This window comes from Pygoscelis adeliae, unplaced genomic scaffold, assembly GCF_000699105.1.
Source record: "Pygoscelis adeliae isolate BGI_AS28 unplaced genomic scaffold, ASM69910v1 Scaffold38, whole genome shotgun sequence".
Classification (NCBI taxonomy): domain Eukaryota; kingdom Metazoa; phylum Chordata; class Aves; order Sphenisciformes; family Spheniscidae; genus Pygoscelis; species Pygoscelis adeliae.
Genome location: NW_008825614.1, coordinates 8,554,936 through 8,571,082, shown reverse-complemented (window position 1 = coordinate 8,571,082; position 16,147 = coordinate 8,554,936). Strand labels below are relative to the sequence as shown.

The 16,147-nt window shown below is 44.3% G+C and overlaps 1 protein-coding gene across 3 annotated transcripts; it reads left to right on the top strand.

Moving 5' to 3' along the window:
* The first annotated feature begins 24 nt into the window (after positions 1-24).
* On the top strand, positions 25-14,954 carry USP18 (ubiquitin specific peptidase 18). 3 transcript variants are annotated; one of them, XM_009332868.1, is made up of 11 exons: positions 25-70; positions 2,952-3,132; positions 4,196-4,292; positions 5,881-6,026; positions 8,603-8,682; positions 9,505-9,651; positions 10,490-10,585; positions 11,625-11,795; positions 12,743-12,874; positions 13,334-13,383; positions 13,906-14,954. In XM_009332868.1, exons 2-11 carry the CDS (start codon positions 2,979-2,981, stop codon positions 13,952-13,954), a joined length of 1,122 nt encoding a protein of 373 aa, XP_009331143.1. In that variant the 5' UTR covers positions 25-70; positions 2,952-2,978; the 3' UTR covers positions 13,955-14,954. The 3 variants fall into 3 exon arrangements, with proteins under 3 accessions (XP_009331143.1, XP_009331142.1, XP_009331144.1); XM_009332867.1 differs by lacking the exon at positions 25-70 and adding an exon at positions 71-185; XM_009332869.1 differs by lacking the exons at positions 25-70; positions 13,906-14,954 and adding an exon at positions 71-185 and having other exon boundaries at positions 13,334-13,414.
* The last annotated feature ends 1,193 nt before the right edge of the window (positions 14,955-16,147 follow it).

Sequence of the window (16,147 nt, the reverse complement as noted above, 5' to 3'; positions counted from 1 at the left end):
TGCCGGCGGCCTTTCTGGGTCGCAGCGGCTGGGCCGGCCCTCCAGACTGAGGTGCTCCTCTGCACCGCAGGTGAGCTCCGGTGCGGGGAGACGTGGTGTCCGAGCCCCCGAGGGCCCGTCAGCAGGTGCGGTGTGAACGTGAGTGCCTCCAGAAGCTCGAAGCGCTCCTGGTCCTGCGGGAATTGGTAGGAAACCTTTTTGCTGGTTTGTCAGATAGGATGAGCCAGAGCCACAATGCGCCAGGAGGGGAAAAAAAAAAGGAAAGGGGGAAAAAAGGGAGCCGAACAAACGTGTAGTTTGACAGCAAAGTGGGAAGTCTCGTTTCAGTGACGTCTGAGAGAAGTGTGGAGGTGAAGGGCTCGAGTCCCTGCGGCAGCCCTTCGAGGAGCGCCTCAGGGCGGCCATCTCCTCCCCAGGGCTGCTGCCTCGCAGCCCACCTCCCGCACCATCCCCATCCCCCCGGTAGCCGTTTCCCCAAGATACCCATGAGGGGAAGGCAGCGATGACAGCAGGGAAGAGGCGACGAAGGGCAGAGGTGGTGGTCCTCCTCAGGCGGAGGGGGGCTTCGGGGGCTGTGGTACAGGGGTGTGAAGGGACCGTGGGGCTTTGTCTTGAGCGGCCAGTGTCTTGGGAGGGCAGATAGGCTGTGGAGCAGGATGCAGGGCTGGCTGAGGGAGGGCGAGTGAGAGGCCTCGCGGATTATGGGGTGGAGGGTACGAGGAGGGTATTGCTGCTACCTTTTCTCTGCCTAGCGCTAGTGTGGTCGCTTGGTTTGGCCAAGCCACGTGCGTTGAGGGAGCAGTACTGAGTCCTACCCCTGACCTGCAAAGGAAACCGAGAAGTGACCCTGCTACTCCAGTGAGAGAGGAGAAATCGGGGGCAAGAGGGGAGCCTGCTCCTCAATTCCTATGCTCACTCACCAGTTTTTTTATGCATTTAGGCAGGGAAAGGAAGGTCAAGTGCAAATCTTAATGCTGTATTTCTGATAGCCAAAATGAGGCAGTTTTGTGCAAGGGTTGGGAAGCTGTGTTCATGTGCCTGCTCCCGTACCAAGGTTCCTGCTAGTAATGCGTAGGGGAGAGTTTCATCGAACCAGAGACCCAAATCCTCCCATCTCTGTGTCCCCCTGCACCTTCCTGCCCTAATATCTTTCCACCTGTTTGTCAAGTCACCCAAAGCCTTTTAGCCCTGAGCTTGCTCTTTTATCCCACCCTTAATCCTACCTCTCCTGCCAAAAGCTGTGCTGTGTCTTGCAAGATTGCCTCATCCCTGGTACATCCCTAGCTGCTGTTTAGCCACCTCTGCTCTGCCTATCACCCACCTTTCTGTCTCCTTCGGCATGCCCACTGGCTGTGAGCATTACTTACCTTCTGGCTGATATTATACCAGCTAAACCCACTGGCTCTTGCTGTACAAGTGAAGATGGGCTCCTGCTCCAGCTGGGCTTTCAGAAACCTGAATGCGTCCTTAAATCATTTCCAGGGGAAGAGGCAGTGTGAGTTCAGACTCCATTTTGCCAAGGAAGAAATTGAATCCAATTTCTCTTTTCCTGCGTAGCTGTTCTAATCACTGGGTTTGGATATAAAAAGCAATATTCTTGAATCTATCTTCGAATGTCTGAGTTTATTTTTTTTGCCAAATAAAACTCCTCAGCAAATTCAACAGTATGTGGTGAATCTGAGTGTATGACACTTGGAGTTCAAAAGTAGTCTTCAAAAGTAAAGAATCAAAAGTACAGTTGGGAAAAAGTATACTTAAGCTTAAAAGTAATAATTGGGGGAAAAAAAAAATCCATTTCTAGTTTCCCTGCCTGATAAATTCTTCAGCAGCTTTGATATTTAACATTATTAGGCACAGTTAACCTGAAAAATAACATGCTTTTAAAGCAAAGATTTTCTTTTTGTGAAAGGCAGAACCAGTATTTTTTGTTTATTTCCCTTTCTTGGGAGCTTTTCTTCATTCTTTCAGCACCTGGCCTCAGGTTCATTTTACGTGCTGTTTAATATTTGTAAAATAACAATTTCTGAGCATTTGTTCTGTTTGGTTTTTTTTTTTTTTCCCCCCTGTGAATGCTTCCCTAAGCATATACTTTTTTTTTTTTCTGATTCTGCCTCCCTGTTGGAGGTGGGCTTTTAAAAAGTTTCATTTTTGTGTAACTGCATTTGAACATTTGTCACATTGTTTTGCTTGTTTATTTTTACTTTGGTTTAGCTTGGTGGGTTTTTAAAAAACTTTTGCTTAAAGAGCCAGTAGCTGAGTCATAAGAGACTGTCAGAGTAATGGTCTGTTCAATACTCCCTTGAAAATCAAGGCATTATAATGGTTCTTTTGGTTAAACAGTTACTTTGCCTGTGATCACTTGAAAAAGCATAAAAAGAAACTGATATTTAGGTGCTTAAATGCCTTTAAAAATTACAGTCCAAAGTGCAACAGTAGAGCTGTGACTAAGGCACTTAAAAACAATGCAGAGAGCCCAGTACAGAAAACAAACAAATGCTTACCAGCTCAAAAGGCTAGAGAAGGTGAAATTTGTCCTTTTTAATACTTGGGATACTTTGGGTAATAAAGCATTACTTTTACTGAACAGAGGAGTTTTGCAACATCTGCCACTTGGACAATTTTAATCATATTACTTACAAATCTTCTTAAACAGGGGCATCTGGAGTTCCCTGGCTAGGTGGAGCTGTTTCTGTGGAACAGAAGGTTCATTTATTTATTTAGACACAAAAGGAAGACAGGATGTGCAATTGCCGTCAAGCTCCATGTCTGTTAACCTTGCCAATAGCCCGCACACCTACAATACCCATATTAATTCAAATATACCAAATGCCGTCACAGTAATCTTACTAATTTTATTGACAACCCAGCTTTTTCGTGATGAAAAAATCAAATACAAATCCCATGTTTCTGGGTGCTCCCCCTCTTTCTGATCTTTCTATGTCTTTCTGCAGTCCTTCTGTCTTTGTACAATATTGTTGATGGGACAAAGAAGTGGGCGTCAAGGAAGAAGCAAGAAATTAGAGCTGACACTAAGTGAGACCATGAAGGCAGAAGCGGAAGTACACAATAATGAAGAGGAAGCCAAAGACCAGAGGCTAACATCAGTCTTTGGCGTGGCAGACTTAAAAAATGGTAATAATGTTTTGTCTATTCTTCACTCTCATATTTTCTATTTCTAATGCCTGCTGTTCCATTCTCTGTCCTTAGGCTTCATTTTCTCATATTCTTTACCTCTTCACTGAGGAATATATAGACAATTCTCATTTTGCCCTGCCAAGTAACCATCTTGGTTTTTTGAATGGGATTACATGAGGATCTCAGAGCTTCTTCCACTTTTAAGTCCTCAGATTGGCCATTGCAGCCAAAAGGTCTAGATCTTTCCAAACACAGCCAGCATTGCTTCTGGATTTGCTAAACCATGGAGTAGGCCCTAGTTACTCTGCTGCATCACTAGACTGGCCTCTCAAAAAGCTGTCATTCAGGTGTACGTACTGTTCTATCCCAGCTATAGCTCACCCTTACCACCGACTGTATGCATTTCAGAGTTGTTCTGAGTTTCCGTTCCATGTCCTCTCTCCCTTTGGTGATGACTTCAGAAGAAAAACTGATTTCTGACCACGATTACTTATACCCCTTCGGGGCACAGAATATGCTGTCTCTTTAGGTGCAATGTGAACAGCTGTGACTTACTTTTTCCAATTCTCTCAGGCTAGTTCCTTTCTTTGAAACAGAGACAAAGAATACCAGAGGTAGGATGAAGGGAAAACTTAAAGCCTGTGTGGTGGACAGCTAGCATGTGGTCCCACATGTAGCTCTTTATTTTGTTATTAGGCCTGGCTGTGTAAAAGGCTGAATAAAAATCCTCATACAGGCAGCCTTTGACTTCTGGGTTTTTTTTAATTTTATGTTTCGATGTGTTATGAGAGGACTGAAAATAGAGGGACTGGGAGACATCTGAGTATCATAATCCAGGCTTACTTGGATTTTTCCTGTCAGTTGCTAAACAAAAATAAATGTTATCTGCTTCAGGAACATAAGAATAGATTGAACAGTTTCTCAGATCTGACCAAGGTGCTGGGCCTATGCACCAAGTGGCTGAATATGTGCAAGAGGACTTTGCCACGTTAAAATAATTTTCACTTTCTTTTCTTGTATCTATCTCCAGGTCTCACTTCCTTTTTTTCTGTGCCTACAGGAGCTGTTGGACTGTACAACGTTGGACAGACCTGCTGTCTGAACTCTCTGCTCCAAGTGTTTCTCATGAATATACGCTTCACTGGGATACTTCGAAGGTACCACCCATTAGAACTACCTGAGATACTTCCATTGTTGCTCTGTTGTCATAGAATCATAGAATAGTTTGGGTTGGAAGGGACCTCTAAAGGTCATCTAGTCCAACCCCCCTGCCGTGGGCAGGGACATCTTCAACTAGATCAGGTTGCTCAGAGCCCCCTCCAACCTGACCTTGAATGTTTCCAGGGACGGGGCATCCACCACCTCTCTGGGCAACCTGTGCCAGTGTTTCACCACCCTCAGCGTAAAAAATTTCTTCCTTATATCTAGTCTATATCTACCCCCCTTTAGTTTAAAGCCATTCCCCCTTGTCCTGTTGCAACAGGCCCTGCTAAAACATCTGCTGCCATCTTTTTTATAAGCCCCCTTTAAGTACTGATAGGCTGCAATAAGGTCAGGATGTACATTTGAAGGCTTGGATCATCAAGGTGCTAGCAAGGTGCTTTCAGCTCACTCAGCAAGGACTCTGTCTTGTTGTGTCTGTCATATACAAACTAGGGCCTGCAAAGGTAGGAGTTGCAGTTTTCTGACTTGTTAGTCATCTCTGATTCATGTGCTGTTTGCACACCAATAAGCTGCAGTCCTGAACTGAGTCTTTATGACTTGTATCACTCTTTTCCATAACGGGGTACGATTTTATTCCAGGTATACTCATAGGCCATTATAACTAAAGGATGTGTCATGCGTAACCATATCCACTATGAATTTTGTAACTTTAAGCATGTAAACATAAACATGTGATCCATAGCCTCTGGCCCCTGATTGTCCTGGCTAGCACCTGATAGAGAAGAGTAAGTGTTGTTGCAGATAGCAAATATATAGTGTTATTTTGTTTCGCTTGACTGTACTGTCGACTTGTTTGTGAGCAGGATTTGGGCTTCCACCTTCCTACCAACCACACTAATAACTGGTTTGATTTGTTTTCAGTTTACTCGGTTCACTGCAGCTTTAGTCATCTGAGTGGATCATTCCTATTCCTTTCTCCAAATTTCTTACACACTCACCAGTGTGCAGAGGGGGAAGAAGACAAGTTACAGGCACGCAGAGATGAGAAGTGTCATAAATGGGCAAAGCTAAATAATGTAGACAGTGCATTACCATTGTTATTTGAAGAAAGACTTAGAAAAACCTGTGGACTGCAATAAATTTAGGGAGGATAAAGAGCTTTCCAGTTGGCATATAGTTGAAGTACGAGCATTATGATATACAAGCCCATGAAATTTTGAGGGTATCTTGGGAATGAAGGCATGAACAGGTGGGAGGCAAGAACAGCTCTGAAACTGGTTGTGGCTAGTGTTGTTTCTAGAGCCCAGAAAGCACTTTGGGTCCTGCTCGGTTTGCCCCTTATTCATGAACAGGCCAGCTTAAAATTGTGGCCTTTTACTTTAGAACTGTCAGCCTGCACTGTGGGATGAGCTAGTGCAGGTGTCTGCTTCCCCTTTTTCCTTCTTTTGCTAAAAACATGCCCATTCTGCTTCCTCTTGAGTTGCTATCTGTGCTATCCACCTCTGCTCCTTCAGGTATCTTGTCCAATATTTCCCCATTGTACCACTTGATTACCATTCACGTTGCTTCTTCTCTTTATAGGATCACAGTGCCACCACGTGCTGTGCAGAAGAGGAGGAGTGTCCCATACCAAATGCTCCTGCTGTTGGAGGAGATGCAGTGTGGCAAGCGGAAAGCTGTTTCTCCCATAGACCTCGCTTACTGTCTTTCGGCGTACAGAGTGAACTGTAAGCAGCACCGCCTCATGCCCACCTCTGCCTGCAGACCAGATGCAGGTGTTAATTATCAAGCACTAACAAGCAGTGCAGACTCTGACATCTCATTCAGAGATTCAGAAGTGTGAGGAGTTAAGTACACAATGACGTAGTGCTCTTTATAGCCGCCTCCCAGTTGTGAGTGAGATGCTGTGTCTTACTTGTGAAGAGGGGAGAAAAAGCCCCTGCCGGATATCCTTGCTGATGTTCAAAGAGTGAGACTATCAGACTGCTAGAAGACTCAGCCACTGATACTGGCCAGAGGGAAAGGGCTGTGCAGGGCAGAGAGAGGACAGCTTATATCTTGATTTGTCTTGCTATGCTGGCATGATAATAGTGAAACAACTGCTATTTCTTATTAGAAGGAAGAGATCATGTGGAAAAGATACCGAGTTCCCCCAGATACCCAAGGATAGAAACCATATCCTTCCTGTTCCTTGTTATAAGGGCACAGAGAAGAATTTGCTGGCTTAACCTCCCACGTGGGCAGGGTCCCAAAGGAGAGAGATTGTTAAATGCATGGGTGACCGGTGACAATGGGCTGCTGAGGGTCTGTTTATGTGTACAAATACACACAGTATATCCAAATGCCCTGATCTTTATCATATAAAAGCCAAAACAGGACAGCACTGAAAGGGACAGATGGTAGCCAGCTGTGCTGGTTTTCGCCGGGGTGGAGTTAGTTTTCTTCATAGTAGCTAGTATGGGGCTATGTTTTGGATTTGTGCTGGAAACACAAATCAACTTATCCCTGTTGATAACACAGGGATGTTTCAGCTACTGCTGAGCAGTGCTGACACAGAGTCAAGGCCTTTTCTGCCTCTCACACCACTCCACCAGTGAGTAGGCTGGGGGTGCCCACCAGTGAGAAGTTGGGAGGGGACACAGCCGGGACAGCTGACCCCAACTGACCAAAGGGATATTCCATACCATATGATGTCATGCTCAGCATATACAGCTGGGGGAAGAAGGAAGGGAGGGAGGGATGTTTCGAGTGATGGTGTTTGTCTTTCCAAGTAACCGTTACACATGATGGAGCCCTTCTTTCCTGGAGATGGCTGAACACCTGCCTGCCGATGGGAAGTAGTGAATGAATTCCTTGTTTTTCTTTGCTTTGCTTGTGTGTGTGGCTTTTGCTTTCCCTATTAAACTGTCTTTATCTCAACCCATGAGTTTTCTCACTTTTACCCTTCCAGTTCTCTCCCCCATCCCACCAGGGAGGAGTGAGTGAGCGGCTGTGGGGTGCTTAGTTGCTGGCTGGGGTTAAACCATGACACCAGACCAAAGCTATATTAAGGAGGAAGATGAGATAAGCTGAATATTTCTGTTTGCATCATTTTTCCCCCTGAGACTGAATGGCTCTGCATTTTGCCTGCTCTCTTCCAATTAAAGAGATGCCCAAAGAGAGTTTGTAAAGCTTGACAGTTTCCCACCTTGTCCTCCTGATTTAAAATTCAGGTGTGGTTCACAAAGTCCTATATCCCAGCAAGTGGTGCTTTACCTGGATTGCAGATGTGCTATTAGACATGAGGAGAGGTGTATTTTCTGAGCTTCATTTAGTCAGGGATGTCTGTAATCTTACTAGAACCCAGCTGAAGTCAGTACCTGCAGACTTGCAGGGAAGTTGAAAGCACTTCCACCTCAGGGTGTTGGATTATTCCATAAAATGTGTTTCACCTATGATCAAGCATAGAGTTAGTCCAGAAATATCAAGATTTTGCTAAACTATGTGTAGTTTTTGCCCAGTTCCTAAATCTTGAGTTCGTCGTGGGCTGAGAACATTAGTTCTTCGCATTCAAGGGTGTTGTTTTTCCCTATAGAAGTGTGCGTATTCCCCCCCCCCCCCCCTTCCAAGTTCAATCTTGAAGCAATTCTCTGCTGAGCCATTCTAAGCAAGCTGTGCCTTGAGCTGTATCCCACCGTCTTAGGTTTCTTAATATGCCAGTTTAGCCAGAGTGGAAAGCCAAAGCATAATGTTACTACATCATCCTTGGCTTTCTGTGCTGAAACTGTGTGCTTTTTCCCTGGGTAGGGATCAAGGGGTTTATACCATTCTGTGGATGAGACGTGGATAGGCCTCCCTGTCATTTTTATCTCGGCACTCAGGAGTGTTACAGCCTTAGCGAGGGGATGAGGTAGACAAGTCTGTGGAGTCACGAAGGTGAAAAAGAGAACAAAATCTTCCCTGTATTGTTTCTAAGAAGGACTCAAATAAATGCAACCCTCAACTCAATGAGATATCTGAGCCCTATCCTCCGGTAGGTATTGGGTATACTCTTGGCCCTGTGTCTGGTGACAAGGACACGACTTTTGCACTGGGTTGTACAATGGGGCACTCAGGCCCTCCCATCTTTTCCCACTGCCTGCTCAGGTCACACAGAGACATTGCAGCTCATCTCCAGTCTAAGCTCTGTCCCTGGCAGGGAGTGGCAAGGGACCAAGGGACTGGATCTAATGGGGGACAATAAATCTTCCTTTGCCATCTGTGGGAAATCTGTGCTTGGTGCTGTTCATAATGCTGACTGAGGTTGTGTTTTCTGTTTGTCCAGTGTTTGTGCAGTATGATGCTGCCCAGCTCTTTCTGACTCTCTGGAACTTGATAAAGAGGCAGATGAAAAAGCCAGAGCTGGTAAGGAGAGTCACCAAAATGAACACCAGGTCCTTTGGCCCTTGTCATGTGTTGTTTCCTCTGCTTCTTGAAGAAGAATCCCATTCATTGACAATTATCCTAAATGAAATTCTTAAAATTATCACCTATTTGAATCTTTCATCTTTCAAATGGGAGAAGGAATCTTGATTTTATAGGCTTCAACATTTTGAAAGACAGTTAACTTTTGTTCATCCTACTTTTAGGGCATGCTAGGGTCTCCGTTCTAATGGGAGAGTTGATTAATAATAAAAAGATTGATCTTCTTGCAACACTGAATTTAGTTACCTTGCATTTCTTTTTTCCCCAAATTTCTTTAAGCATTCATTGGCACATCTTGACACAGCTCCTGTGTTCTTTGAAGTCAGCCATGTGCATTTCATTATAATTAGTCACTGTTAGTATGTTATGTATATGACAGTTCCTCCCAGGGGAGCTATGTAAGGTAAGAGAAAAGTGACTCTTCCTCACCCACTGTCATAGTTTTATTCATACAGAAGACAGGCTCCTGTTGCAGTTCCAAACAAAACAATAAAATTCTGTATCAAAGCAGACGTTTAACTCTCTGATCTTGTTATATTCTGTGTCTTTCCCCTCTGCTAGGGGATGAGGGGAAGGAGTTGTTGTCATTTAAATGGTGGGAAGTGCCCTGTCCACATAAGTCAATGTCAGATCTGGGTTCAAGCCTTACAGCAGTAACATTGTGTGAAGTAACATGTCCACACAGGCTTTCCCACCCACAGAGGGAATTACCTCAGCTGTGTTCTTCATAAACCTTGTTTTGGCCTTTTTTCACCCCTCCAGGTTGAAGAGCTGAGTTACTTGTACACTATCTGTGTACAGGAGCACCTGGCCTGTCAGAAATGCTCTTCTGAAACAAAGAGGAACAGCAGCATGTTAACCCTTCCACTCCCAGTGTTGGATTCCAATTCTCACATGCTGAAGACTCTGGTGAGTTCAGCGGCAGCACTGTTTCCTTAGGAAGAAGATTCCCCTCTGTTCGCTGTGGGAGCCTTCTCCTTGCAGCACTGGTGTCTTCTGGGACTCATCTAGAATCTCTGCAAGAGTCTCTGCAGGGTGTCTTGGGCTTTGAGGTGATCTTTTCTCATTCACATTTCTTCTTTGTTTTGAAGGGTTCTAAGTGTCTCAAAAAATTTGTTTGATTTGGGGGATGGAAAATTAAGTCTTTGAATCGCCTTTCTAAAAAGAGTGTTGACTAAATACTCTGTAAGACTCAAAGACTTATACTACACAGTGATGTGTGCCTGTGAGACCTTAGATACCACAGTGAGGTGCCCTAGATAACTTGTAATCCCTGGCCAGACACGCTACGTTTGCCCAGTACAGTGTTCTTTTACTGTTAAATCAGTACTGCTGTTTGATATCCAGATACAGCAGTGATGGTGGCTATGTAGATGCTGCCACAAATAGACAGTGGATTTTTCAGGTGACACTGGACCATTGGACCTTACTTATTCCCTGACTATTTTATACTGTTTCAGCCTAAAGGAACCTCTTTCAAAATGTCTAAGGCTTTGAAGTAGGTATAAAAGACACTTATGCATCAACATCTTTTCTGTGGAAAATGTGGTACTCTATTTTTTTCAACTAATGTAATCACACCAGCAGTTAGGAAACAGGGGGTACCCTTTTTTAGGCTGCAGGCCATCTTTTGTCCTTTGAATAAAATATGCCTTCTGTAGCTTTGCTGTTTGCATGTACCCTGTACAAGTAGAAACAGAAATCCAGCTTGAAGGAATTCCATTGAAAGAAATCTCTGTCGTCTTAGGAGGACTGTCTGCAATGCTTTTTCCGTCCAGAAGAGTTGACTGATCACAACATGTGTTTCTGTGAACAGTGTGGAAGGAAAACACCTTTTTTGCAGGTAAACAGAGAATCGTTTCCCCATGTGTCTCTTATACCCAGAACTCCCTTTAGGACTGGGAAGGGTGGGGAAAGGACTCAACCATATCAGTTTAAGAGGAGATCAACAACTCAAAGACTTGTCAGCACAGCAATGTCAGCTAGGTATACACCACATGCATCTTTCCTGTTAGGAAGTTCCCTACTGTAGATGTAGCTCTAGCAACAGAAGAATGCTTTCATGGGTTTTAATGTAAGTCACTGAGGAATGTAGCGTTTCTGTACCAGTAGAAAAGCTTCTGTTGGTTTATGTTGTGTTTCCACCGTGGGGCTTTACACTGCTGCGTAGCTCCAGGGGTAGACAAGAATGTGTTACTGGAGCTGTGCATACACATAAAAGTAGGCTACTGTAGGGTGATTTCCTTTCTTCCTTGCTCTCCACTGGGCTCCCCATTTTTTACAGCATTGGTCTCTGCCAGCCAATTAGCTGTTTCATGAAGAGGCAAGTGCATTGAAGAGAGAGGTGTGTGAGGGAGACTGTCTCAGCTCAAGGCTTGGAGGGGACTTTCCACATCATTTTCACCAGTGGGCCACCTCCAGGGACACAATACATCTGTATGTCTTGGTGGCAGCCATGGCAGCAGCAGTAATATCAACAAAGGCAGTGCTGGAATGAATGAGCTGTCAGCTTGGCGTCCTCCATGGAGCTCTAGTGGCCACATGTTACCAGGAAGTTGGCTTGCCTCTCCTCACCAACCTAGTGCTACCAACCTAGGGTTAAGAAAGCAAATGAGAAATGAAGCAGCCCATGAGACACCCAAGGCTGCGTGCTGATCACGCTGAAGTTGAGAAACTTAGTTATCACAGCTCCATTACGCGTTTGTCTTGTGTGCAGATGAGCTACAAAGGTTTGGCATCTGCTGTCTGGTGGAATTGGCAATCATTCACTGTAGCACTGACTGCTCTCCGTGCTACATTCACTGTGTGGCAATGGCTGTTTCCACCCCACCTCCCCAGGGTTCGTTCCTTAGTTTTCAATTGCATTATTTATTGTTTTACAGAGCATGAAGCTAGTCCATCTGCCACAGACTCTGACCATACACCTAAAGCGCTTCTGCTTTGAAAAATCAGCCTACGTTCACAAGCTTAGTCACTATCTGCCGTTCCCACAAGACCTTGATTTCAATGCAATCTTGACAGAAAATCAGTGCCAAGCAGATGACAATGAAAAGGTGAGATACTCCTAATGTTTAAAAAGGGCACATTTTCTTCTCTCCTCTGCTCAAGTCTCATAAAAACTTAAGAGATCACACCAGTACTTCCCTCAGTTCAAAGCACAGGTCTTAAAAATGTATGTCTGAGGCTTTACATAGGTGCCTGGTATTGTCTCGCATCCCGTGGTTTTAACTGGTTCAGGCATTATTCAACTTTCTGTGCCCAGATTAAATCACCAAAGGCACCACAACTGGAGCTTTCTGCCATAAGGACAAGAACCAGGATTTAAAAAAAAAAAAAAAAAAATCCCTTTTTTTCTGAGAGTGTTTAGCATAACTTTTTTTTCCATTTCTAAATATACTAAAGATGAAAACACAGTTCATTTGGATGACCAAATCCAGACATTGTAAACAGTGTCTTTGAGGCAACTTCTGTCCTGTTGTTCAGCCTCTGGGGCAGGACAGCCTCAGTGAGCAGCAGACCTACTGCTTTGCAGAGGTCACTAGTCCAAGACAGGGCAACTCCATTCCTGGCAGTTTCCCATGCAGTGTTGTTTGCCGCAGACTTGAGGTTAGCAGGGAGATGACAGCTTTGCCAAGCAGCTGAGAGTGATCTGCCGCGCTGTGGATCTGTTCCTCTTACTGAGAAATAACAAGGGAAAGCGTGGCAACAGCAAAACCTTGCTGGTGCAGTGTTGGCTGCAGTGCAGCCAATCCTTTGCTGCCCCTTTGCTGTCCTACTGCTTTTTTCACGTTCCTGTGATCTCCAGGGAGGCTGCCAGCCCATAGCTGGCAGGCAAAACTCTGAGGGTAAGAGCAAAATGGCAGGATCCTTAAGGCCAATCTAATCTTTCTCCTTTTTCCTTAAGACATGCACGTTCTTGCTGTCCTGGCTGCTGCTTCTCTTCAGCCAATGGCAAATGGGAATTGCGGCACTGAAATTTACTCTTTGTGGCTCTTCACAGGCTACCTGGCAGTATGAGCTTTTTGCCGTTGTTGCTCATTCAGGATCAACTAGTTGTGGACACTACTGTGCCTATATTCGAAGTCTCACAGAATGTAAATGGTATTGCTTCAACGATTCTGAGGTTTGCCAGGTGAGGAGACAAATCCACATTTCTTTTGTAGCTTCCTGGACACTCCTCCAGGTCTCGTTCAGTCTGACTGACTGCTAATTAAAGAGAACCAGGAAAGAAAACCAAAGTGCAGAGCTTTGTGCACCTCATTCCTCTGCTACAGCATACTCTGAGCTGAGGGCAAGGCGGCTCTAGCTTCTGTACCAAATAAGGCCTCAGGTTCTGGTTTGCAATTTGCAGGAGCTGCCATTTGCTGTATATCCTACTTTATGTACTCTAGATCTGTTTAATGTATGTGTTCAGAAGAGGCAAAGGAACTGTTTTTCCTTGAAGGGTAAAAGCAATAAACCGATTTATTAAAAGGTGTTTAGTTCCTGGAAGTACCACTTCTACCACTCTTACGAGGATTGCTGTGCTGGTATCACAATACCACTCTTCAGAGTTTTTACCAGCGTCCCCTTGTGTGTTTTTCTTCTCAAGGTATGGTGGGATGATGTTAAACACACCTATGGACATTGCAACCTCCACTGGTAAGCAAACACATCTCTGTTTTTACCTGATGCTGCTCTGGGGTTTGGGATGGGGGTAGCAGAGAGAGGGAAGACAAATGGTTTGAACTGCATATTGCCTGGGACGTACAGGGCATGCAGGAGAGTGGAAGAGGCATCCTTGTGTTCTGGTTACTCTGATGTGACTGTATATGACTATACCAGGAGCCTGCAGGATTACTGAGTAGTCACAAATGGGGCTGCAGAAGTGGTCTTGTTACTTACGATTGCCGCTTGGACCCTATATCCTGACTGAACTCAGGATTCCTCCATGCTTTTTGTTTTGATGCATCGTAAGAAAACAAGCCATGGAGAGAGATAATCCCTCCTATAAGCTATAGCTCTGCCAGGGGGTCAGCTTTATATGCTGCCTCAGGAACCCTGGAGAGGGCCAGTTCAGTTGACCTGAACCTCAAAAAGCTGAGCAGGAGCAAACCTGGGAGGCTACTTGCAATCTAGATCTTCAGACATACATCTTGTTTTGCTTTTTCTTTGCTTCCACAGGGGAGAAACAGCCTATCTCTTGATTTACATGAAAAAACATCCTCAGTAGCCTTAACCAGGGATATCAGAATGTCTCGGGAAGCTGTGCATTGTCCATGGAGCTCAGCACCTCTGTGCCAGTATGGACGTGTACAAATGTTCCACAAGAAAGATATTCTGCACTCAGTGACAACTGCCTTCGCATTTATTTGTGATCAGCTAGAGAAAGGACCTAAGAAAGGACCTAAGAAAGAACCTAGAAACTTTTTCTTTCACACATTTTTGATATTTATGTGATTCTGTATATTAATTTCTTCTTAAAAGGTAGTAAAGTTAGTCCTAGTCTCTGTCGACTTACTGGTTCCTTTAATGCTGATGCCTAGGTTTCAGTACAGGGGAAGTGTTTGGCCTGAAAGCCTGCGTGATGTTCCAGGGAGGCACACGGTATGGCGGGAGAGCTGTGATAGCCATACCTAGCCAGGAAGACCGTAAGAGCTTGAGACTTACTCTGCCCTTTTAGCGCCATGTTAGATGCTGGCAGGCTGGGCAGGAGAACCCAAAAGTCTTGAGAAACAGCTGGAACAAGGACCAGAACCCTTACGACACATGCACCAGTGAAGTTTACTCCTTAAAACCTTCCTGAAAATGAATCACTGCAGGGGTTGAGATGTGTTTGAAAGTCAGTGTCAGCACAAAGAGGTGTTTTTAAATCAGGAACTATTGTAGTAGTTCTGATTTACAAGATGAGTTTGTATATATTTATGCAGATGATTATTGTTTTAGTATGCTTATCAGGCATTTATACGCATTTTCTTTCCTGTATAGAGGAGAATATTCAGGGCAACAGAGATTCTGAAGCTAGCTAGTGATTTTGCACAATACACTTGTGATAAGAGGAGAAGTGAGATGCCTTCATGTGCTTGAACTGGAATTTTCCTTTAGCACTCTTCAGCTGGTTGCCAGCTGGAATTGTCTTGCTCTCTCCCTTCCTTCTCTGCCCATGAAGTGGAAACGTCCCTCAAGCAGAAAGTGTTCTGGAGGGAACAATTTTATAAAGAAAGTGAGTAATTTTTAAATCTCCTGTTGAGTCTTCAAAATGCCTCTCTGCTGTTGGTTCGGCCTGTGCTCCCATGGCAAGACCACAGAGCTGGAGGGAAAGACGAAGGAAGGCTGGTAACATGTGACAATCAGAAGAGTGTTCTGAAAGCTCATCACAAGACTCAGCTGTGAGGAAAGTTAAAAACTTTGGTTGTGATGTTTTTAAAGCACTCCTTGTGGTAAGTCTTGACGTACCACAGTCTGTGAACAGATCAGCAATTCCAGTAGTTTGAGATCTAAAAGCACCTTCTAGCTTAACGTATTCTTTGACTGTATCTTTTCAAGGGTGCTATTTTTGTGGGACTCAGCACATTTTAAAATTACTAATTTAGTTATAATAGTAGCTATATATGACCTAATTTTATTTTGATAATGATGATGAAGTTCCCAAATCACGTCCGTTTTCTGTTGGTATGTGGAAGGTGAATTGAGAAATCTTGGAGCATAGCTTTGAAATTGCATTTTGATGAACTAGCAGGTATTTATTTTACTGTACTAGCAAGGTCTGTTGTTCTGTTCAATTTTCTTGTATTTGTACTGTTCATTCTGTGTTTAACCCCCCCCACCCCGCCCCGGGTGTATCGTTTGTCACCAGGATGAGGAATTTTCAGCCCATTCATCTTTGGGAATGCGTTACAGTCTTTCTAAAGCACCTTGCAATGGGTGAGTAAGAAAACCAAGTTCCTGTCTGCTTTATCCAGCACTTTGCCTATGTGAAGTAGCTGAAAGACGGCACACTTCCGGAAATTGAGAAGTTAATGGGTTAAGAGACTGATGAGACATTTCTAATTTGATATAAACTGAAATTTAAAAACAAGCTGTGCTTATGAAAAATGCCTCAAATGTGTCATAACCTTCCAGGTTTATCACCCATCAAGGAAGCAATTGCTGAGATATGTTAAGAACCTTTTCAGTCAGTATCTCAATGAAAAGTAGTCAATGTTTTTTGAATAAAATAGCATGAGATAAATTCCCTCGAAAACGTGTCTTGTGGATTATTCTCGGTCCGTTTTTCCTAAGCACCATAAATGCAGGTGGGGGGCTACAGGCCACATGCACAGAGGTTGTATGCTCAGATTAAGTATTCAGGCTAGAGCTACTGCTAACGTTTAGCTCCAACAGCAGAGGAAACGAGGCTAAACCTTCCCCGGGCACTCCGCCCTCG